We start from the raw sequence: 26,107 nt of genomic DNA on the forward strand, positions 1-26,107 counted from the left end.
TTCCAAATATTTTAGATGTTTTTCTGAGTACAAATGGTAACTATCAACAATTAGAAAATGCACAGATTATATTCAGTATTAGACTTCTGGTTAAATATGACTCTACTTAAGAAAGATTATACAAAATATTATACAAATTAAAGACAATGCTGTACTCATCAGCTTTGTTATCAGGGGTTTACCATATTGAAAGGTGAAGAAAGAGTATCTGGTAACAGTCAAATTTTTTATGTAGCAGAACATAATAGCATCCTTAGTAATATAAATGGAGAACATTTTTCGGAAGTTAATCTTTTGTTGGCTATTAATGAGAATTTATCTATCTTGAATTGCTAGTGATGTTAAGAATTACTAGGTTGGGTCCTGTAATTGATCACTAAGGCTGCCACCAAATTGTATAGGAAAACAATCAAACAAAATAAAGCCCCCCCAAAAAAAACTTACAAGGGAAGGGAATGCCTCAAATAGTCTATTTGATTGTCAAATAATATAAGCCTCTGTTTTGGATTCTGATTCAGCTTCCAATACAAAGTCTCCCCAGCTATCTTCACTGAGTAACTCTGACTATAATATAACATAGTCAAGATTAGAATATTTTTCATGTGAATAGTTAGGAGACAAAATCATGGTTGGGGAAAAAAGGATAGTTGGTGAGGTCACATGACTTCCAGAATTATAACTCTTAAAATCTCTCAAAGTCTCTTTTTGTGTTTATTTATAAATCTTCTACAAAATACCGAAGTACTCTTTCATTGCCCATTAAAATATATAAAATTGGAAATTATGTCTGAAAAGCATATAGGACTTATTTGCCTACAAAAATTTATAATCAATGCCATTAAATTAACTACAAAATTATGTTATTTTCATAATGCAAGGTTTAAAAATAAGTGCTTCTAGATCAAAATTTATTTTTTTAAAGTCTTGATGAATGAGACATATGGCACTAAAAATTATTATAGTGGTGATTGCTGACACATGATCTTACTTTTATTAAATAGTTTATAGTGAGGACTGTGACTGTTTTTCTATTTATAGTGGCAGCTTTGGTTAATTACCTTATAATGTATTGTGACATTAATGCACTAGTAAACTATTAGAATTTACACCCCTATTGGGTAATAAAATCTGTAAATTGAAGAATGTATACAAAGACACCACAGGCATAAATTATGTGACCGAATGCAGGTATGATCACATTAGATTTAAAGAACACAATCTCTCAAGTTTCCTCATTGGTGGGTAAGTGCCACTGAACTGATATATTCTGGCTATTTTGAAATGCAGATTACAACCTTTTATTCAAGGCTATAGGGTAACGTGCTGTTACATTTTCCATATGGTTACTAAATGCATGTTGGACACAATTAAAATGCACAAAACCAAAAAAAAATTATATTATGAGAAGAAAATGCATCAAATTCACAAAATATTTCCCCTAAAAAATAAGCAAAACTGAAATAAATCTAGAGAATTGAAAGGGTAGAATGGTGACATGTGAATTAAAACCAAAAAATGTTTCATATGTGTATACAACTTGAGGGAGAAAAAAAAAAAAAGGGCAGGGGATGAAATTGTTATATCTATATATTTGTATTTCTATATGTTTTGGGGCAACAATTATATAGTTATTTTTCAAAACATGGTTTTAAAAAACAATTTCAATGTCAGCAACAGTTAAATCATGTCTCAAATTCGCAGAGCACAATTTTTTTCAAAAATAATGATCAAGTAATCCAAAATATTTTAGATGAGAACAGCAAGAATAATAAAATATCTGGAGCAATCTGATGTGTTACTGTATATTACATAGTTCACATTATATTTTGAAAAGTTCCCTGTGCTAACACTGATAGCATTCTTAAATGTTATTGTTTTGTATGGCTAGCTTGATGAATATCAAAAATTAAGTATGGTTTTCCTATAAAAAATAGTCAAGTCTATAAAACATACTAGGAATTAATCTATAAAGCAATAATTCCTAAAATATTAGCATGCAAGTAGACAAGAAAGGAAGTATAGTGAGCTATAGGTCAATGTGGGAAGGGGAATACCTTGATACATCTTTCATATTCACAATATGTATAAAATTATAGCAGAAAATAGAAAAAGAAAAGCTAAAATGGTTAGCTAATGTTAATTTTCTCGTACTTCAGAGGATAGCGCCATATATCTTACAGAAGATTACTGAAGATAAAATTCTGAATTATTTAAAGAAACTAATTTATTGTATTATATTAATTCCAATAACCTATAACATAAAAGGAAGTTCTTTCTCTGTCCTTATAAATACACAAATAGATAAAGCTATATATAAATAGATAGTTTATAGCATAATTAAAAATAATACAGGATGAAGGGTGATAGTTAAAATTAAAAAGAAATACTTTATGGTTCCAAAGTAATGGTATTATGCCAACTCTATCCCACTTTCAATATTTTTTAGAAATAAACTATTAGATTTCAGAAAAAAGTATATGGTTGTTTGCAATGCTATTTTGGTAATTTATACAAAACTCTTTAATTAAAAAAGTTTGTTTTGTGTTTTTTTTTAACGGTAGGACTATGGCACATGAGCTAGTGACTGTAGCTACAATTGCTTTAACCACGGAGCAGTTTAGGAGTGGCTCTAGGTCCATGTAAGTCAAGAAACAATATGAGAACTAGAATTTATCAAGACAATCTTTCTAAGGTCAGACAGTTCTGTCTGGCTCTGCAGCCAATTAATTTCTTCCCATATGCTACCAAAATGAACTCAAAAGTACACAGTAATAGCCCCATGGTGTCTAGGACCTACCAGATGCCAGGATTTGTTCTATATTACCCTTAATTTTCACAAGTCACTGTGAATTTCTTATTTCTGATCTTCTGTGTAGTAACTGAAGAAACTAAAAATTAGAAAGTTCTAGAACTCCCAGTCTAAGTTTATTAGCACTAAATCTTTTCATTTTATCAGTCACTTTTTTACTTATTTTATTCTAAATTTATTTTACTCTTTATTTGCCTAACTATGGTAGTTTGGAATGGCTCAAATTCCTCTCTTACTTGTATTCATGGTCTTTTGATTATAAAACAGAGTGTATTTCTGCTCTTTGAGGTCTAGGGTTGGCTGACTTGCTTTGGCCAATGGGGCACAGCAAACATGACACAAGCAGAGTCATAAAAAATATTTGAAATTTGGGACATGCCTACATATTGCTGGAAATCATATCACCATAGGAATATACAGGTGCTAGGCTACTGGATAATGAGAGTCACATTGCCATCACCCCAGATGACATCAAATTGACTACCTACACATGTGAGTTCCCTCCCTTGCAAAACCAGCCTGCCAACTAACTGCAGAACGTCCAAGTCAGCCCACGTTACTTTACCAACTCTGAGGACTACAGTAAATGTGTCTTGTTTAATGCCCCTAATTTTTAGAGTGGATTATTACCCATCCTACCCAAGACCTTAAGAGTATTCTTCTCAAATTATATTGACATCATGTCTGAAACACTGAATTATATTAAGGTCACCAACTTGCATAAATAGGCTTTCATCTTTTATAGAAAAAAACATAGAGCTGAGAATGAATGTATCCAAAAACAATGCTTCGATTTAAAATCCATTTATTCCACATGATGAAGGATTATGTCATAAACATCTAAGCTGTTAATCAATATAGAAACCTTAGAGGCATTTCTGCTCTTTTCCATCTTCTGTTCAGTTAACTGACACGTCTCTTCAAATTATTTCTCAGACCCTGCCATTGCTACTGACACACTCCTAATTTTTCAGTTCCTTCACCTGGATTACAGAAACTTCCTCTCTCTGCCAATCACTCATCATTTACAATAACTTCGCAGATATTTTTTTCTCATATCAAGAACTAATAATGTTAAGATGCAGCATCCCACTGACTTAAGAAAAACAATTTTTTAATTGAAAATATTTCATCCTTTTCTTCCAGGATAAAATACAAACTCCTTGGCATGTGTGATACAGAATCTTTCACAATTTGCCCGCCTACACCTTTCCAGGTTACTCCTCTAGAACGGTTCCTATTTTACTGTGCACATAGCATATTTCCTTAAAAACCTCACAACTTTCACTTATCTATGTTTTGGTTCATTCTGCTTCCCTCTTTGTGGGACTCCCTAATATCGCTTCTCCCTTTTCTACCTGAAAACTGAGGATGCACCCTTCAGAATCTAGCTTGTCACCTTTAATTTCAGCTACTTAAAAGAGCCAGGCACAGAGCAGTGGCTGAAGGAGAAACAACAAATATGGTGCTCTCTGGCCTCAAGGATCTTACTGAAGAGAAGAGGAAGCAAGTGAACTGAAAAATAAAATACAATGTCGTAGGTGTAAAAATTGAGGCAAGCACAGGGGGCAATTGGAGGACAGAGACATGCACTTGCACTTAGCTCCTCCCTGCTACAGAGTCACTGAAAGCTTAACAGGAACTAAAGACAAAGAAGAGCCTTTGGAACACTGGTAGAAACTTAATGGGTAGAAAACAAAAGGTAAGAGGCTCCTGGCAGAAGAAATAGCATATACAGAAAACATGCTCCTAAAAGTCAAACATAATGACTTAAAACCGAAAATAACCTTAGGATACTTGCTATTTATACAATTAAAAGACTGGTCTATATTGCATGAGCTTTGTATATCATAAAACATTTGAAAAATTATTAGTAAGTATTCCTTAAAACCAGAAAGACAAATCCTGAATTTAGATTATGTAATTATGTTATTTTAACTTTTATTTTGTATGACTAGTTTCTTAAAAAAAACCTCTAAACAGGTGGTATCCATTTAAAACATGTAATTTTAATTTATATACTTTCAAACTAAATATTAATATTAATACAACTTATTAAAAGAATAATAAAATATCAATTTGTAAGGAAATAAATCTATCGTAACTTATATCAAGTCACTTTAATTTATAAAATTAGGATAATAGAAGAAAGTGCCGATTAAAAAAAGTAATGGCTATCTGGTAATCTCTAAATTTAGGTTGGTTCTCAACTAGGCTTTCACTAGTTGAATCATTATGTATCCCTATTTCTTATTTTGCTTTATAAGCATTTCTCAGAAAAATATTTCACATATTAAGTTTATAAATAACACTTATTCTGTCATCAGATTTCTTATGCACCATTTCCCCCAGCTTTTTAAACAGACACTGCATTGTAAAATACATATTTATAATCATCAGTAATAATTAATTGCCTTCATCACATAGTAAATACAGTTCCTTTTTCTTAGGTTAAAAAACAAACAAACTCACCTCTTACAGGGGGTCTTTCTAGCTCCGAGTCCAGGTGGATTGGCGGAGAGATGTAAGATACCTGTCCATGATGAGCCTGCCCTGTGAACCCAAAAATAATGTTAAAAAAATGGAGTTATATCTTTTTATTTCTGTTTTTGTTTTATGATGTCACACTTTCTGCCTTAACACTGAATTAATAGCCATTATAGAGTGTAGACAGATTTATCTAAGCACAAAATCATCATCCAAACATCAACCAATTAAATCAGACCTTATAAAATTCAATTTTTTTATTGCTCTTGTTAAATTACAATTTTACTGTAGAGTGACACTTAAAAATACAATTAAAATAATTTAAGAAATGGGAAAACTAAAAAAAAAGACATACAAAATACAAGACTTAATTTTTAATTGTTAAACAGACATTAAATACTCTATAACGCTCAGAAATTTTTCTTATACACTGTTAATTTCTTCATTGCAGATAAGTAATAAACAAGGTGTAAACTGGCATTCATGTCAGATAACTCTGTGAGTAGCACTTATTTAGATAACTTTATAACCCTAATTAATTTTAATTTTTATTATTTACTTACGTTATTTAATAGAATACTACACCTGCCTGCTTATTGTAAAATAACCACAGTATAAAAAGCAGGCAGATGAATTGATTCTCTCTTCCTTACAAAATATTCTGCTAACTCACATACATATTTGTAATATACCTTCTGTCTTATGAATTAAATTATTAATGTTGATTAGAAGGCTAAGATGCAGATTTAAAAAACTGGTAGCTTAAAAACAAGACTTTTCTAATTCTCAGAGCAGCTATAGTTGGTATAGTGATGATCCTGTAAGCAGAGTCAGTTCAATTTCTAAAGCTACTTTATATAGAAAAGGTTTGGGGAGAAGTAGAGAACCCACCACTTTCTTTCTATAATGGAAATATGCAGTTATATTTTACACATTTACTATAGCAATTTAGAGGGTTGTTAATCTCTTTCCCTAAACAAGGGAAGTTAATGACACATAGACTATGATAACAGTTAGAGTAACCTTCCCGTTTCAAGTAATATTCGACTTGTAATAAACTCTGCTGATTCCTCTTATGAGGCACATTTCAAATAATTAATATGGCTCCCTGTTGATAGTAGCGGCTGTTGCTCCCAGCATTTTTCTAGCTAACAGTAGACACAGTGGAGCTGCTATAATATACAGAGCCCCTCATAATGGTAAGTAAGAATACTGTGCATTCACTGGCCATGTTTCAGTGGAACACTAAATGCACTATTATAAAGGGAATAAGACAGTGATTGTGCACTGTTAGCAGTCCATGTGTAATATAGCTTATTAAAAACTTCAGTTTATCTTAATTGTAATAATAATCTGATGTTTACCTATGTTGCATATTTAGTTGCAAAAATATTTTTTGTTTTTAAGTTCCTCTGTCATTACAAATGAATTGGCTTGAATTGTATTGATCACGTAAAGGAAAATAAAAATCTTTCACTTTGTATGGATTCAACATAACCTCATCATATAAAATAATATTGATTTCATGTCTAATCAAGGAACATGACTTTGGCCACAAATAATAATAACTGCCATGCACTCATACATAAATCATCTACTTTTATGCAACCAATGTCACGATGAGAATTTAAAAGTAAGGTTCCAAGTTAATATTTTTATATGTAAGAAACAAGGGAAGGAGATGAAGCAACTTGCTCAAGCACATGGAACTGGTAAATGGCAAGGCCAGAGATCTAAAGTTTTTTCATCCATAGCGTAATATCTTTCTCAAAGAACATGAGAAATAATGTATAGATTTCGGTGATTAAATTCTGATGAGTACAGCTTTTGAAACTTGTTCAGCCCTACATTCAGGTTGAAGTAAAGTGTTTCTTTGAATGTCACATTAGCCTCTGGTCTTGGAGTAAGCATCTCACTTCAAAAGTGCTAAACATGGATACTTTAGGCAGCATGAGATCATAGTGTGTATGTCCCTAAAGGGAATGAGGGTATCAAAATGCCAGAAGCAAGGAATGGGAATTATTGATAATCAAGTCTTGAACTTAGGCTGTCATAATTTTTATCCTCTCTCCAAGGAGAAATCTAGCAAACTCCAGGAGATGAGGTGAGTCAGGGAAAGCCACCATAGTAGGAAGTGACTGAAACTATAAGATTTAAAAGAAGGACAGAAATGTAGTCATGAATTTCAAACTAGTGATTGTGATTTCTGATCTACTGAATAAAAACTAGAAATTATGCTGGCTGCTGAAGATTGACCGCCTTAATCAAATTCTTGAAAAGATTTCCACTTCATTTTAGATTAGTGATACACATTTATCTCCAAAAAAAACACATAAAGGTAATAAAGCTAATCTGTGGTGGACTAAGGCAATAATTCTCAGGGAAATAATCATTCTTCACAAGAAAAGCCTATTGAAACATAGGGAAGGGTTGTGCATAAAAGAAACACCCGTACTTCAGCCTCCTTGTTAGAAATTACTGCAAATAATAGTAATGAACCCAGTTACAACAAAAAATGACTTTCATACACGTTTCTCGTAGACTTTATGGTGAATAATATTTTAATTTTTAATAAAAAATGAGATCAGTTTAAAAAAGAGTTTAGGGTGGTAAAAAAAAACATGGCAAAAGCATATTATTTTTCAAGATTTGGCTAGAATACTCGGAATGTACTTGTTCTCTCATTAATCACATTTCTCCCAATGATCTACACTTTTACAGCAGCTTTGTATATCTAAATATGTGATATCTTGCTTCTATTTCTGTCCTTATTTTTCCAAATTAAAAAGGTACCTATTTTTCCTCCTGAATTTTACTTTCATTTTTTGATATTTTGATTAGAATTAAATCAATTCTATGAATTAATTTGAAAAATAAACATTTAAGATATTTTGTCTTCACCTTTTAAGGGGATCTTTGTTTGAATTGCCTTTTAATATTTATATTTAGGAGTAAATTATTTTTAAAGTTCTCCATACCTGTTATGAAATATAATTTTACTTTATCAGTATATTATTTTCCCATTTTCTTGACAACTTTTATTGAAAGTTTTTGATGGTTATTGTTAAAATTATTAGGTCTTAATTTTGATCTTTCTGTCTCCTTAGAGCTAAACACATTAACAATAACATTTTAATTATTTTTGGAGATTTGTTTTTTTCTTACACAAAATATATTCCCAGGTTAAGATTCATCTATATATTCTTATATTTAGTTCTTTTGTGATGCATTACTTAAATTTTAAAGACTGATTTTATAGATGTAATTTAGGAGACAGAGTTTCCTGGTGCTGCTATTCACCTGTCATTTTACATTCAGTTTCTCCATATTATTACAAAAGCATAAACAATGCTTAATGATAGATTCATAAAATATTTACAAAAATTTAAAAGGGAGGAGAAAAATAAAAGCTTCTTAGTTTATGCTAAAGGGTACAAGAGAACATGGCAATAGAAAAATGGGTGAGTAGCTCATGGATTAGTTTTTTCTGGGTGTGTGATAGAGATAGAGACAGAGACAGAGAGAGGGACAGATAAGGACAGACATACCAGAAGGGAGAGAGATAAGAACCACCAATTCTTCGTTGCAGCTCCTTAGTTGTTCATTGATTGCTTTCTCACATGTGCCTTGACCAGTAGGCTCCAGCCAGTGACCCTTTGCTCAAGTGACCCCTTGCTCAAGCCAGTGACCTTGGGTTCAAACCAGCGACCATGGGGCCATGTCTATGATCCCACACTGAAGTCAGTAAACTAGGGGTTTTGAACCTGGGTCCTCCACATCCACATCCAATGCTCTATCCCTTGGACCACTACCTAGTCAGGCTGGATTAGTTTTTATTTAAGTTTAGCTTATGTAAGTGACATATTTGCACAGGGGTCAAATATATGTATGTATATATGTGATATATCTACATTGGTATGTAATTTACATATCATACAATTCAGCCATTTTAACTATATAATTTAATGGTTTTTAGTCTATTAATAAATTTGTACAACCACCACCACAATCAATTTGAGGATATTTTTATCACCACAAAATAAACAAACAAACAACAAACAAACAAACAAACAAAAAACCCTAAGCTCATTGGTAGTCACTCACCATTTTCTCTGAACCCACTCCAGTTCTGGGCAACCACTCATCTACTTTCCATCTCTACAAAGACTTGCCTATTCTAGACATTTCATATAAATAGAATTTTATAAATATATGACTATATATTTGTGAACGGATTCCTTTACTCAAAACAATATTGCAAAGCTCATAATTTGGTAGCACAAATGAGTACTTCATTTCCTTTTGTTGCTAAATAATATTCTGTTCTACAGACATACTGTATTTATGTATCTATTCATCCATTGGTGGATATTAGATATCATTTCCATTTTTTGACTATTCTGAATAGTCAAATATTCTAAGGCTTCTCTGAACTTTCATGTACAAGTCTTTGTGTGAACATATGTTTGCATTGTTCTTGAACCACTTAGGAGTGAAATTGCTGAGTCATATTGTACCTTCATGCATAAACTTTTAAGAAACTTCAATCTGCTTTCCAAGGAAGGTGTACCATTTTACTTTTCATTAGGAGTGATGAGGGTTCCAATATCATATGGATGTTTTCCAGGTTTTTGTTTTGTTTTGTTTTGTTTTGTTAAAGAGGATTGTGTAGTTAAATCAGGGTTGATCAGATTTTGAGACAATTAGTATTAAGACAACTGTGAAATTTGTGAAAGGAACAATCTCCCCAAATGACTATAGAAAGATAAAGCGTTTGGGTCAGACGGTGTATAGTTAGTTCATTCACATTGAGAGAGAAGGAGGAAAATGAAATGATCTAGCCCTCCTCAAAATAAGAACAGATCACATTCTGAAATGACAGTGCACGAACTATAGTGCCAGACATGCCAAAGATATAGAAACTGTAAGGGTGCAGGTCAATAGAATCAGTACCACAACAAAAACCCAAAGGCCATTATGAATTTTGGAAAGCCATTATTTTTCTATTTTCAATCTCTTTTTCAGCTTTCATTTAATTCCTGTTTCATTGAGGAATCATGTGCAGTTTCTACTAACCTTCAAATACAGAAGACTGGACCAGCAGTAAGTGCAAGGAACAGCTTTTCCTCCTTTTTTCTGCTGTCAGTACTTTACTTGCACATCAGAACACAGAAATAGAGTTTTAGAACCACAGAACTTGGAGGGAGATATATATTTGATAGTTTATAATCCCAAACCTACATTTCAGAATGAGGAAACTCTCTTGAGAAATTGGTGACATTCAAAAGTCAAATTGGGAGGTGGCCGTCAACCGTGAAGTCCGAGAACACTAAGAAAGGCATTGCTTTTCAGTCAGCTGGCAGAAAACTGCCCATAACCCTCACCCTCTCTTACCTCTGGAGCCTTCCTTAGGAAGCCTTAATTTTCAAGATGTGTGGGGCATGATCTTTCAGCTGTGCTGAGACATTAAAAGGGTTTAGAGCTACTTATTTATAAAAATATGTACTTTCTTTCCTCTATTAGACTTCGTCTATACACTAAAGTCAGTTTAGCTTAACAGGTAAGATCGTGCCTGGGAAACATAGCAGCTTGTATTGGGATCTAGACTCTGCCACTTTTTAGCCATATAACAATTAGCTATATAAATTAGTTGCTAAAGCCAGCAACTATCAAGCTGTTTAACTTTTATGTGCCTCAGTTTTCTCATTTATATAATGGGGATTATAATAGCACTGACTTCAAGGGGATGTTTTGAAGAATAAACAAATTTACACATATGTAGTAATTAGAACAGTGCTTGGTACAAAGTAAAGGACTTAGAATTTTTAGCCATTATTATAAATTATTTAATTCATTAATTCATTAGTCAATATTACTTGAGTGCCTAATACATGACAGTTGCCTTTACAGTTGGTTAACGTACATCACACAACAAAATCAACGATGATTATATAGGGGGAGACAATAAGTAAGCAATTAACAAAATAAATACATCAATAGTATTGTATGTACAGGTGTCAAGGGCAATGGAAACAAATTAGAACAGGCTAAAGGGGATCTGGAATAGGAGAGGCAGGGACAGGTTGCAATTTTAATTAGGGTGATCACAAAAGGCCTCACTTATTTTCTATCAGCTGCACTGAAGAGTTCAAGAGAAGACAAGAAATAATGTCTGACTTTTAAAAGATACTAAAAAGATAAAAGTAAAGATAAAGATGCAAGCTAAATTTAATAACTAAAAGTAGAAAAAGAAATTTTACTGGTATAAGATGCTTTTTTCTTACAAACTTATTTCAAATTTTATACATATACATAGGTTTTCACCATGACCAATAAATAAGGCATAAAAAAGGAGAATGTAATTGGGAGAATGAACAAAACTTTTTTCATAAAGTAAAAAAAAAAAAATTACTACCACAAAATACATATTAGTTTCTTCAGTTACACTTCAAATTCCCCTCATTTTCTATATAGTTGTAGCTTGTAAACAAGTGTAACAATTTAAATCCCCCTGGCAGATTTTATGCCTTTGTTTTGTTCGTTTGCTTTTGAATTTCACCTTCTGATCTTGATTATACTCTCTAAAGTTATGACATTTTTCCTCCCTTTACAAAAATAAAATAGATCTCAGATTTTTGCTCCTGAGGTTTTAAATAATATTATCATTTTCTTTTTACTATCTTTAGTATGATCGCAAGTTTTACCTCTACACCTCTCGGCCCTACTACAATAACAATTTCATTTGGAATGTGGGGATCTATACTAAACTACATTTATGAATGGCATATGGAATTTTTCAAAGTTCTTCTAATACTCTGAAAGTACCTAAGCCTCCTCAAAAAAAAAAAGTTTATTTTTCTTTGTGAAAATAATCTTAGCTGATAAAAAATACCAGAGGTCAATGAGTTGTTTGTGCTGATGGAAAATTGGGCATATCTAGCATGATAACATGTTGTCTTTTTTTGTCTTCAAATCCCAGTCTATCTAAAATCATCTAGCATTAATAAATTTAGCTTTCAGGTAAAGATGTAAACAGCAATTAAAGGAAATCATTAAAGAAAAGATTTATAAACTGGTCAATTTGATACTCATGTTTTCTCTCTAGTTTCCTTTCCCCCCTTCATCTTACTATTCGTACTTATTTTCAGTGAAGCTAGTAAAATATGAGGTAGCAGAGAAACAACTACATGCTTGACTTTTTGAAGATATGAAGTCATGGATGGAGGAGCAAAGGTCACTGATGGGCTTTTCGCTAGTGCATAGTACTTGTGACACAGAAAGAAAGAGTAAAATGAAACTAAAGTAACTTTCTTGTGGGGTATGTTTATTTCAATCAGTAAATATTTCTTTGGTAGCCACTCCCGCTCTTTGGTCACGATTAACAAAACCATATGAGCAAGATAATATAATCCCTCCACTGAGAGATTTCAGTGTAGATGCAGGGTTAAGTGATTAGCGATTATGATATGAACCTTGATAGAGATGACAGAGATGAGCACAATAGTATCTAACTGAGATAAGAGGTGTGAGGCAACACTTGAGGAAGCTATGGTTGAGGGAATGGCAAGTGATAGTGTAATAAAAAATTATGGCTGGCGTGGACAGCAAAAGGAACATTATAAGTGAAGGACTACAGATCAGATGACTAAGAGGAAGAGGACAGGAAAACACTAGCTGAATTTGGGCAAAATGATAATTAAAAAAAAAATTTTAAGAAATTTTAATTTCTTCTTCTTCCAAGTAAGAGGAGGGGAGATAGACAGACTCCCTCATGTGTCCCAACTGAGATCCACCTGGCATCCTCTATCTAGGGCTGATGCTTTACTCATCTGAAGTTATGCTCACAAATAAGCTATTTTTAGCACCTGAGGTAGAGAGCTTCATGAAGCCATTCTCAGCACCCAGGGCCAACATGCTCAAATCAATGAAGCCATGGCTGCAGGAGAAGAAAAGAGAGAGAGAAGAGGAAGAGGTAAAAAAAAAAAAAAACAAAAAAAAAAAACAGATGGTTGCTTGTGTGTCCTGATCAGGAATCAAACCCGGGACATCTACACACTGGACTGACACTTTACCACTGAGCAAACCTGCCAGGGCCCAAAATTAAAAGTTTGAAAAATGTACAAAAAGGAAAAAATAAAAATACATGTGAAGGGGAAAACACTTTAAAATATGCTACTTTGGCCTATTGATTACTTTGAGAAAGAACAAGTGCAAGAAGGACCCTCGGAACTCCATTATCCCTCTGAAAGTGGGAAATAATTCCCCATGTGAAAGGTACCAGGAGGGTAGGAGGCCATCCTATCAACAAAGGTAGGAAATTCAGGGCCAAGAAATCCATGCAAACAAACCTTGTTCCTTTTTCCCTCATTTGCTTTCCCAAGTCCAACTCCCTTGTCTTGCCAGTTCTTCACAAATTTATGGTTTCTTTGTCTGAAAGGTATAAAAGCTCCTGCTATGTTCACTTCTTTGAGTTCCATTATTTAATAGGGTTCCTGTATATTAATATCAAATTTGCTTTTCTTCTGTTAATCTATATCAATTTAATTATTAGATCAGCCACAGAACCTAGGAGAGGGGAAGGAAAAATTTTCCGCCCCTACACACGCCTATCATCAGTTTCATCAATTGTCAATTCAGGGCCTATATTGTTTAATTTCCTTTCGCCCTGGCCTCTTTCCCCATCCCAGAAGATGTTGAAGCAAAACCCAGACACCGTGTAATTTCAATTATAAATTATTTGAATATGTATCTATAAAATAAAAGCATTATTTAAAATACAATCAATATACCATTGTGATACTTAAAAAGAATGAAGACACATTATGAAAAATGAATTTAATGTAAAATTTAATAAAACAATCGTCAGGAAGTAATCAACAGAAATTAATTTGTTCAGCCTGCAAAATATCACATTGGTCCTAGTGTTGAAATTTTGTTGTATGAAGGAATTCTTTATATTTATGGTGAAATTCAGGTGCTGACAAATATAGAGAGAAATAAATTTATAAAACCATACAAATGCTTTTTCTTTCTTTCACAAGCATAAAAAATAGACTTAGTAGTTAAATGACAAACACTGGATTTTGGAAGCATCACTTCTTAATTATTTCATGAAGTTTCTTAAAACTTGCTATTGTAGCAAGCACTGCACCAATAAATTAGAAGCCATATATATATTCCTGAATTATTATTCTTCCCTGAATTTCTACTTTTTTTTATAATCCTTCTAAAATAAACAGAAATGAACACATCAGAAAACTGAAGATCACACCAATAAAAATGGCTATTTTCTAGGAGCCTAATCTTAGGAAATACCATGTGAGGTAATATTATTTTCCATTTAAAAAATTAAATAACTAAAGCTATTTTCAAGATTATACAATAGGGTGTGTGGAAATCAGGTTTAAAGTCCAGAAATCAGGTTCTTACTATATAGCTCGCTGCCCCCACATTCTACAAATATATCCACAGGGGTGGGGAGACAAGGCAAAGATATTATAATTTCTGAAACTTTGGCCATTTTTAATTCTCTGTTTCCAGTCTACCTAAAATTACTAAAAGACTAAATCAAAGAAAAATCAGGATTCTAAAATTACTTTTCTCAGACAATGTATAAAATGTTACATTCTACAAGAGGTTAAGTATATGAGCTTCCTCCTGGCATAGGGTTCAGTAATACAGATCTTGAATTATTTTGATTTCTAAAAGCTGGAATAAAGACCTTTGAAGTGGAACCCCACACAAGCATTCACATCTTTCCTATTCTTTTTGAAAAAGATTTTACTGAGTTTATGGGGTGAAACTGGTTAACAAAACTAAATAAGAGTCAGGTGTGTGATCCTATAATAGTATACATCATCTGTATATTATACTGCACATTCACCAGCCCAAGTCCACTCTTCCTCCATCACCATCTATCCCCTTTATCCTCCTCTACCTCTCCTCATACTGTGTCTATGATTTTTTTTTGCTTAATCCCTTCACTTTTTTTTATTATTCTTATTCTTTATCACCACTGTACTGTACCCACTGGCATACAGTGGAGTAAGAAAATACTTTACTATTGAATCAGTTAATATTAAGGCCTATTTATTTATTTATTTTAGTGAGAGGGACAGACAGAAACAGACAGGAAGAAATAGAGATGGGAAGGTAACATTATTTTCCATTTAAAATATTCTTTGTTGCAGCAACTTAGTTGTTCACTGATTGCTTTTTCATACGTGCTATCATGGCAGTGGGAGGGGGAACTCCAGTAGAGTGAGTGACCCCTTGCTCAAGCCAGCAACCTTGGGCTTCAAGACAGTGACCTTTGGGCTCAAGCCAGCGACAATAGGGTATGTCTATGATCCCACGCTCAAGAAAGTGACCCCGTGCTCAAGCTGGTGAGCCTGTGCTCAAGAAAGTGACCTCGGGTTTTGAATATGGGTCCTCTGCTGTGCCCCAGGCCTATGCTCTATCCACTGCACCACTGCCTGGTTAGGCAAGGCCTATTCTATTGAGGGTGTGAGCTTCACGGTGGGGAGCTGTGAAAAGCTGGATTAGAAATATCAAATATGGGTAAAAATGACAACCTAATCAACAGAACTATGATATTGGCATGAACACAGAGGATCAATGATTCCAGTTGGTCAATTAACACATAGGACATATAAGAGTCTATTCCTAAGCCTTCTTTCTCTGCCAGAGCAAGTCTGGTATAGGAATAAAAGATATTTCAAATATTTTGCCTACAATTTATGGTAGTTGTCATAGATTAATGGTTCCCCAAAGATGTCTACCTTTTAATCCTCAGAATCCATGAATATGTTATTTCACATATAATAAGGGACTTTGCAGATGTGATTAAGGTTGAGATGGGGGGATGATGTTATCTAATCACAGGAGTTCTTAGAAGTCAAAAAGGAAAGCAGAAAAGTCCTTCATCGTGATACAATGTAAGAAAGACTAGATAAGCCATCGCTGGCTTTGGAGACGGGGAAGAACCAAGGAACTGGGGTTTATTCTAGAAGCTAAAAAAGACCAGGATCCTTCCCAGTCTTGAAGAACTGATTTTAGCTTGATGAGACCCATGTTGAAGTTCTGTTCTAAAGAAATGTAAGAGAATAAATTTGTATTAAGCTTTAAATTTGTAGTAATTTGATCCAGCAGAGATAGAAAACTAATACACATCTTAATAACTGGTATTTATTTTAATTCTAAAAAAATCCTGTTCTTATTAACTGTAACAATTATTTGAAGACATAATACATATACATGGTATATATTCCACCTGGACAAAATGATAACACTAACTAACCTGATGACCTCCCACAGGCAATTTCTCTTCCAGTATCCTGCATATGTCTTTCTGGAGTTATTCTATGCTCTCACAACTGTCTCTCTCTCCCTCTTTCTCTCTCTCTCAAATATATACTTATTTATTTAAATTGTTGCCATATTAAAACACATGAATATTCTATATTTTGTAAAGCCTGCTCTTAAAGATAATTTAGACCTTCAACTGCTTAACCATACCGTTTTAATATATTTAGTTCCCTGTATTGCAATATTAAGATTGTAGCATGTCCTAAAAGGTTACCAATAGCATAGATAACACAATATTTTAAAATTAAAATTAGAATATTTCACAGGGCAATGTAATAATTTAATGATTGCAACTAACTGATAGGAATAAAACACAAATATATATATATATATATATATATATATATATATATATATATATATATATATATATATTGAGATGACTAATTTGACAAAATATCAGAGATGCAGTAGTTCATTTAGAAATAAGCTAGCTCAACTTAATTTAGAAGGAGTAAATAGGCCCAGAGAAGATGTGGTACACACTTACAGTCACTTTCTAGTTCAGGGAAGGGGCAGACATAAGACAATATTGATACTTACATAAATCCTAGTAATGTGTTCTCTCCTCTATACTATTCTGTCTCTTTATCTTTTAAAAACATTATTATTAAGATTTCATTTTTTGGCCCTGGCCGGTTGGCTCAGTGGTAGAGCGTCGGCCTGGTGTGCAGAAGCCCTGGGTTCGATTCCTGGCCAGGGCACACAGGAGAAGTGCCCATCGTCTTCTCCACCCCTCAACCTCTCCTTTCTCTCTGTCTTTCTCTTCCCCTCCCGCAGCCAAGGCTCCATTGGAGCAAAGTTGGCCCGGGCGCTGAGGATGGCTCCATGGCCTCTGCCTCAAGCGCTAGAATGGCTCTGGTTGCAACGGAGCAACGCCCCAGATGGGCAGAGCATCGCCCCCTGGTGGGCGTGCCGGGTGGATCCCGGTCGGGCGCATGCGGGAGTCTGTCTGACTGCCTCCCCATTTCCAACTTCAGAAAAATACAAAAAAAAAAATTTCATTTTTTTAGAGCAGTTGAAAACTCACAGCAAAACTAACAGGGAAGGTACAGAAATTTCGCATATATCCCCCTACACCTGTAACAGGAATAGGTATTATCAGCATCCCCATCACAATGGTACACATGCTACACTTGATGAACCTCATACGATGAACATCATAATCACTATAGTATTGAGTTTCATTCTGGATATGTTATTCTGTCAGTTTGGACAAATGTATAATGGCATGCATTTTTGTTATGGTATAATACAGAGTGTTTCCACTGCCCTAAAATTCTCTGTGCTCCACCTATTCATCTTTTCCTTTTAACATTTTTTTATGACAGAAAATGTAGAAATTGTAGACACTTGGGTGGATAACAAAATAGGTCGAGGTATGCTGTATAAAAGTAAAGCTTAGAGTCAATTCATTTTATTGAAATTATATAGGCCACAGAGTTACTATGAGAATAAAGTTAATAGTGAAATGATGATTATTAGTATCTAGTATAAAATTAAGTTTTATTAAACATGAATTTCTTTACTCTTCCTACTCCTTTAGTAAATATTTCTATTTGGGTTATTTCATGGTATTTCTGACATCTTATCAATCAGTAAACAAAAACCATAAGTTATAAAAATAACTTTTTTAAAGTTTATTATTACATAATTTTTAGAAAGACAAAGTTAAGACAATAATTTTGGATTGACTTGGAATCAGTCTTTGCCATGATTTCTGACAGTCAGAATTGTGCAGTGAAATATTAAAATAAAGATAAGCTTTGTTATTGATTCAAACTTTGTTATATATCAGCTACAATTATTATAATTATTTAGATATTTCATGGTGATTAAACAAGGTAACAGTTATTCTGTGAAAGATTTTGATAATGAATTACATATGATCTTTCTAATGATATATCTTTATTCAAGAATGAGTCATTCTAAAATTGTAAATTTTTAAAATAAATTAATTAATGTTAGTTTTATACTAGTTATTGATCCTGGGGCTTGCAGAGACAGACCAATATATGTCAGAAAGAAAGGAATTGTGAATGAGCTTTCATTAACTCCTTCTATTACTTTTTTAATCATCAAAATAATAGTTAATGAGTGCCTACCAGGCAAATGGTACCAGGAATAATATAATAAACTATCAACTTTTGGAACTTATAATCAGTGATATAAAATTATGTACTTCAACTGGAAGATACATTTGCTAAGGTAAAGAGAGTTCATAAGAATGCAGACTTGTGTAGCCACTGTGAAAATAGCATGGGTTCTCCTCAAAAAATTAAAAGTAGAACTGCCTATTGACCCAGCTATTCCACTTTTAGAAATATATCCTAAGAATCCCAAAACACTAATTCAAAAGAAGATATGCACCCCCATGTTTATTGCAGCATTGTTTAAAAGAGACAAAATCTAGAAACAGCCCAAGTGTCCATCAGTGGACAAGTGGATAAAAAAGCTGTGGTGGCCATGGACAGTTGGTTCAGTGGTAGAGCACTGGCCCAGTGTTGGATGTCCTGGGTTTGATTTCCAATCAGGGAACACAGGAGAAACATTCATCTGCTTCTCCAACCCCCTCTCACTGCTCTCTCTCTCTCTCTCTCTCTCTCTCTCTTCTCCTTCTGCAGCCATGGCTCGCTTGGAGTGTGTTGGCCCTGGGCACTGAGGATGGCTTCTTGATCTCTGCCTCAGATGCTAGGAAGAGTTCAGTTGCTGAGCAATGGAGCAATGTCCCAGATGGGCAGAACATTCTATCCAGTGGGCTTACTGGATGAATCCCGGTTCGGGCACATGCAGTAACCTGTCTCTGCCTGCCTTCCTCTCACTGAATTAAAAAAATAAATAATAAAAAAATAAATAAAAACAACTGTGGTACATATACACAATGGAATACCACATGACCATGTAAAAGAAGGAAATTTTACCTTTTGCGATGGCATGAAAGGACCTGGAAATTATTATGCTAAATGAAATAAGCCAGGCAGAGAAATACATATATCATATGATCTCACTTATATATGGAATCTAATGAACAAAGTGATCTGAGAAACATAATAGAGGCAGAGGTGGGGTCACAGGGAGCAGAGGGGTAGCTGTCAGAGGGAAGGCAGATGAGGGGATGAGATCAGAAAAGGTGAAGGGATTAGCAAAATTATATATACATAACACATAGATACAGATAACAGGACAGAGGAAAGGGGGGGAGGGAGTTAAAGGGAGTGTAATGGGGGGTGCATCATTGGGGGTTAAAGGTGTTATATTGAGTTGGATACCTGAATCCATGTTAAGATAATACATTTAAAAATTTTAATAATAATAATAATAAAAGAAAGTGCAATAAACATGTGATCCACAATAGGTGTTGAATACTTAATATTTTTGCTTATAAGAAAGACAAAAATAACCTTGATAACTGAGAAGTAAAATTTCCCTGAGTGACTCAGGAAAGGCTGGCAGAGGAACAAACACAAGGCGGAAGCTGTGACTCCGTAAGGCTGAGGTTCTCTATTATGTTCACTCTGTTAATTCACTTGTGATATTTGGAAATATGATTCACAGATTATAAAGTACTTTTGAAGAGACAGAAAAAGATGAGTTATTGTCCATGACATTTTACTTATGACAAAAATTATATAAGGGCAGGGTATATGGATTTCTTGAATCCATATTTAATCTATAATTCAATTTATCTATTAAAATAGGTAAGTTCATATTTTTTAACCTTTTTCAATATGCAGCCTACATATCAGATTCCAAGAAAACCAAAGGGTGAAATAGATTTTATACTCATTTTTCCCTCATGAAAACTTGTATAATATTTAAAATTTATGTTCCTTAGCAATTGTGTACCACATGGAAAAAAATGTGAATAGCAAGTATGTGTGGATTGGAAACATAACAACCATTGTGTTTGTCTTCTTTGTCATGCTAGGACTCATTAAGATACCTTAGGCATTGCAACAACTCCATTGATTTCTGGTGAAAATTCATATTAATGATATAAAAAAATTAACATGGATGTTAAAATCGCTATATTTCAAATTATAAACAAGGCAAATAATAAAACTTTGGGAAAATTTCTGTTAAAAATGGAAACACATTCATTTGACAGCTATGCTAACTCTCTCAGCCTGTTCATTTCTAGTAGACAACATTCACAGGTTTTTTTTTATCATCTCTATCAAATAAAACATATGCCAATTTCCCCCAAATATTTTAACCTAATTTATGTATGTAAAACAGATCTTTTATTTTTTTTATTTTTCTGACAGAAAGAGAGAAACAGAGAGAGGGACAGGTAGAGACAGACAAGAAGGGAGAGAGATGAGAAGCATCAATTCTTTGCTGCAGCACCTTAGCTGTTCATTGATTGCTTTCTCATATGTGCCTTGACCAGGGTTGGGTGGGCTACAGCAGATCAATTGATCTCTTGCTCAAGTCAGTGACCTTAGGTTCAAGCTGGTGAGCTGTGTACAAACCAGATGAGTCCCCCGCTCAAGCTGGTGACCTCAGAGTTTTGAACCTGGGTCCTCTGTGTCCCAGTCCGATGCTCTATCCACTGAGCAACTGCCGGATTAGGCTTTAAAATAGATCTTTTTTTAAAAAGTAGTCTTCTAATATGCTTTTATAAATTTTATTTTTTCACAATAATATAATTATTAAATAGGTGACAGTTAACATTGTTGTGATGAACTAAAAATCTTGGGTAAACTGCCATAATATTTCTATAATTTATCTGTATTTAACAGAACTGAAAATAGTGGATGCCATAAAAGAAAGATTAAAATTATGTGTTTAGGAGAAAGGGTTATGGTGCCTGAAAAGTGATATCAGAATTACTTCAAAGAACTAGCAGGTGAAAATTTGCCTGGAAGAGCACAGGAGCAAGCAGCAAGAGGAAAAGTATAGACCAGAGTATTCACAACAAAGAGGTTTGTTCCCTGGAGTACATACAGAGCCAGGAAGCTGGCCTGCTGCGCTTATGTTTTTAAAGTTCTGCTTCAAAGACTATCCTGGCATGCTAAGAAAAACATGTTAAATTTTCTTCTTCTCCCTGCTGACAGATCAGAAAACATCCTGTAACACTAACTCAGTCTAGAAATGGGAAAGCGTGTTAAAGACACCTGAAACAAAGTTCATAGGTAGACAGCAAGAAAATGCTTACACTTTTTCCTAAGCCCCCACTCCCAAAGAAGGGTCTAGGATGTGAAAAGTAGCAGCATGGATTTGACCGAAAAATGTCCTCAATAAAGCAGTGTGACAATATGGATCTCAAAGTTAAAGCTACTCATTGTGGGTTATTCTCAAATAGAGCTCATCAGGTATTTCCCCTCTCAACTCACGAGACAGTAAATCTTAGAGCAGAATCATAGTCAACTAAATGTATCTCAACTGACTTCAGAGAACAATCGGAAAATTCCAATATAGTCCTTATAGGTCCAGTGTGCAAAGAAGTTTTTTATCTGTATAATGATATAGTTAGACACGATAATAAAGGATCAGAGGAAGTTTTTATAAAAGTAGATACTGTATATGGTTTGTTTGTGATGTTAGCTGTTCTTTTAAAGAAAAGCAGGAAGACATTTTCCCCACAATTAGGTCAGAATTTCTCCTTTCTTTTCATCTACGTGATCTCTGAGAGGATCTCTCAAGAAGACAGCCCAGCAGGACCTGCCAGCATGCTCATTTCATTCACAGAGATCAATCTATGGCCTAACGACCATAACGAGAAAACCCCATGGAAAGGTATTGCATACATAGGCTTACAAATGTCGAATCAGAATGACCAAAGCATAATAAAACCAGATTGGCACACAGAGAAAAAAAAGGCTATGCATATTATCCCAGGATGATGGCCAGGAATTTTACCACCTAATTCTTTTCAATAAACTCTAAAATATATTATCTTATAGAATGAAATTGCCATTTGTGAAATTCTGACAACTTCCCTCTGTGTGCTAAAAGCATGTCAGATGAAAAATCTGATCTCTTTTTGCAAATTGTTCATTTTTGACAGATTTATTCAACTTTTATGTTTGCAGTCTTAATCAAAGAAATTTGAACAAGAATTCAGCACTACACTCAAAGAATAGGAAGCACTATTAGTATAATTTGGAGGTACTAGGCATTTATATTATAGTTATCTATAAAAAGTGAAAATTATCATAGAAGTAAAAATATTTATAAAGAAACAGTATAGAGTTTGACTGATTTTAAGATACTGGATATTAGATTATAATAGAAATATATTTCTCATAGTATTGTCATGTTATTTGATAGCTTTATGTTTTTCTCTTTAAGGGACAGAAATATTATTTTCATATTTCTAAAAAAGACATCCTGTTTCTTTATTGCAACTTACTGTATGATTAAATGGATCTCTTGGATCCGATTATATCTCAATTTTGGTAAAAATTTCGCATATTACAGTCTTACTTTTTCTCTCCAGACTTCAAGAAAACAGCATCTGATAAGAGATATTTCAGCTGTCTCAAGTGAGAGTAAAGTGTTCATTTTTCTTCATAAAGGATTTTATTTTAAGATTTCTATTTGGGGAAATAGCAAAAAGGCAATTAACATGATTCCATGTTTATGAAAAAGCAAAATACCTTTTGTATGGCCAGTAGCTGCGGCCACCATCACAGCCGCCTGGCCGGTGCAGGTGCAGGTTTAATTCCACAGACGGCAGTAACAGAGCCAAGACCTGGTGGGCCATTTTCCTTTCTCCTAGACTTGTACCCGCCAATTAGTAAAAACAAACACATGGGCACCAAAACCCATTCTTCACATTTTTTTCCCTAGAATCAAAGGCCTCACCAGCCTCACTCAGTCCCCTGTGCATGCCTCCATGTTGGCTGCCTCCTCTTCTCTGAACACGTGGCCTCTCTCCTGGAACAACGTGGTCTCCTCCCCAAAAATAGCCTCCTAGCTCCTTCTTTTAAAACTTTTCTGTGGGAAAGCTCTTCCCCAGCACACATTAGCATAACCAAGCACCTTCCCAAGCAGGAAGATAATTAATATTATCACCTGAGCAATGGCCATTTTTAACAATAAGAGTGAGCAAAACCAGAAAATACAGATCACAAACTTATTTGCTCAACACCTCTACTAATGTAAATTTAGACTATCTTTTGCTGCATAGAATAATGTCTATTTCCTTTTTCAGCATTCTTTTGCATCTAGATACTTATACCATTTAATTTTCATCTTGCTCAGTTTAAATACATTGGGTAGGGCTGACCCACTCCAGTGTCTTCTAAAATATGAGATGTGAGTTCATCACCCAGCTTTGCCCACTCAGTGGTTCTATTAAATATATCAGAAGACACAGTCAGATTCTTCCCTGGAACTTGCTAGTGCTAATAAGAGAAGGGGCATTTCTTTTATAAGAACTTGACCTCCATGATAAATATAGCCTTGAAGATGCCAGTGGTCATCTGTTGCCATGTGGAAGAAGTATAGCTGAAAAGGGGGTCAATTAGAGGAAACAGAATTTAGGGACTAAATGAGATAAGAGCCCTGGTAACAGAATCTGAATATGTACCTTCTTTTTTAGGTCTGAAGCAAGTCTCACTCATTGGATGTCCCTTTAACTGAAACACTCAATTGCTTCTCTTCGCTTTAGCTGATTTGAGTCAGGCTTTTCTTTAAAACAAAAGCATCTTGACTAACACTGTATGTGCAGACATGTGCATGTTGTGTGGATTGTAGAAATATTTTCTCCCTTTAATAAGTACACACTATAAGAGAAAGGTAATCACTTCAGCTTTTTCTTTTCCCTTGACTATTCAAAAACTTATGAACATGGTTTCAATTCAATTAATTCAGCCACATACAACTCAAACTAATGCATTTTAATATATTACTTTTCTGAATGGGAATATTTGGAGAGCTAATGTATGATTCATTTTAAATTACTCATTATCAATTACTCAAATGCTTATAAAGTAGCAATCAAGCGGAGATACTTTATAAAATTTGGACAGCATGTTACAAATAAAAATGAGGAAAAAGCTGCTAAATTACTTCATATGATAGCAAAGGAGAAACCCTCATGTATATTATTTTACATATATTCAAGGTCATGAAGTCATTAAATCATTAAATAGCATAATCATTTCTGGAAATTATTAATGCCAAAATCCAAGATGTTTAAAGTACTGTTATATCTTTCTATTATTATTATTATTATTATTATTATTAATTTCAGAGAAGAGAGTAAGAGAGAGAGAAGGGGGGAGGAGCAGGAAGCATCAACTCCCATATGTGCCTAGACCAGGCAAGCCCAGGGTTTTGAACCAGTGACCTCAGTGTTCCAGGTTGAGGCTTTATCCTCTGCACCACCACAGGTCAGGCCTGAAGTACTGTTATATCTTGATAGTGCTTTTTAGGAGAAATTAGATATGACTCAGGAACTTTAACACATCCTACTATGAGGATTTGTTGCTTATATTAAATGGAAAAACTAGACTTCTCAGGTATCCTCCTACCATATATAAGGGACAATTGATGCCTATACCATGAGGCATCATAATATATTTTTTTCTTTTTGTATTTCACTGCCACAGGATTTGAAATAAAGTAGTCCAAAGTACTACTTGTAATAAGAAGCTATGGTTTCAATAAAGAAATGCTGGGGTGTTTTTTTTCATTTTATTCTACTACTCAACTTTTACTTTCATGAAATTAATGTGAGATTCTAGTAAAGAAAAGAAGGCTAGACACTAAATAGAATTTAAATCTACTCTTAATTAAAAATCTGTTCCATATGAGGATATTCATAAATAACTGCTATTAAAATTTCACATCAAGTGCTGATGGTGTATATTCAAATAGCCTTGAGATTCTAAATGCTTGATATTCCCAGAAATGTTATATCACATTAAAAAACCATAGACACCTATCAGAAGTCATAATCTATACCCTACAATTTAGTAGTGGCTTTACTAAGTATTAATCACTGACTTCATTTCACAAATAAGCATATTCTCAAGTAGATTCTTATGCAGAAGAGCACAAGCATTTACCAATAGAAGCAAAACCAGAGAAGCAATGTCAAACACTAATGGGCTCAATCATCTGCCACCGAACATGTGAGGTGACACTGTGCTAACTTCATGGAAGGTTTGAGGCTAGTGGACTTTCTTAGCGATTTTTCAACATAATCAAATTTCAGCATTAACTGCAATGAGCACACTCATCAATATAAACCAAGTATAAAGGAGGAGATCAGTATTAGAACTGGTTGAAGAAATTAAACTGGTCACTAGAAAAAAGCAATCTGACTTATTTGCCATAAAGGAAAAAAATAAATTGCTGCTCCAGAGTATTGTCATAATATTATCTTGAAAATAGTATACACAAGGAGAGATTATTTTGATGAAATCTTCCTTAGAGTTATGCTTGATGACCTGCAATTGGCTCTGATATTGAGAGTGCTTTAGAGGA

The 26,107-nt window shown here is 34.0% G+C and overlaps 1 protein-coding gene across 5 annotated transcripts in view; it reads right to left on the reverse strand.

The window, feature by feature from the left end:
* ADGRL3 (adhesion G protein-coupled receptor L3) overlaps positions 1–26,107 on the reverse strand; it is an 870,179-nt gene that overhangs the window by 232,608 nt on the left and 611,464 nt on the right. For all 5 annotated transcript variants that reach the window (XM_066233208.1, XM_066233205.1, XM_066233207.1 and 2 more), the window contains exon 8: positions 5,282–5,362. In XM_066233208.1, coding sequence (XP_066089305.1) covers positions 5,282–5,362 — 81 coding nt within the window. The remainder of the gene's footprint in view (positions 1–5,281; positions 5,363–26,107) is intronic.

Source organism: Saccopteryx bilineata, chromosome 5, assembly GCF_036850765.1.
Source record: "Saccopteryx bilineata isolate mSacBil1 chromosome 5, mSacBil1_pri_phased_curated, whole genome shotgun sequence".
Classification (NCBI taxonomy): domain Eukaryota; kingdom Metazoa; phylum Chordata; class Mammalia; order Chiroptera; family Emballonuridae; genus Saccopteryx; species Saccopteryx bilineata.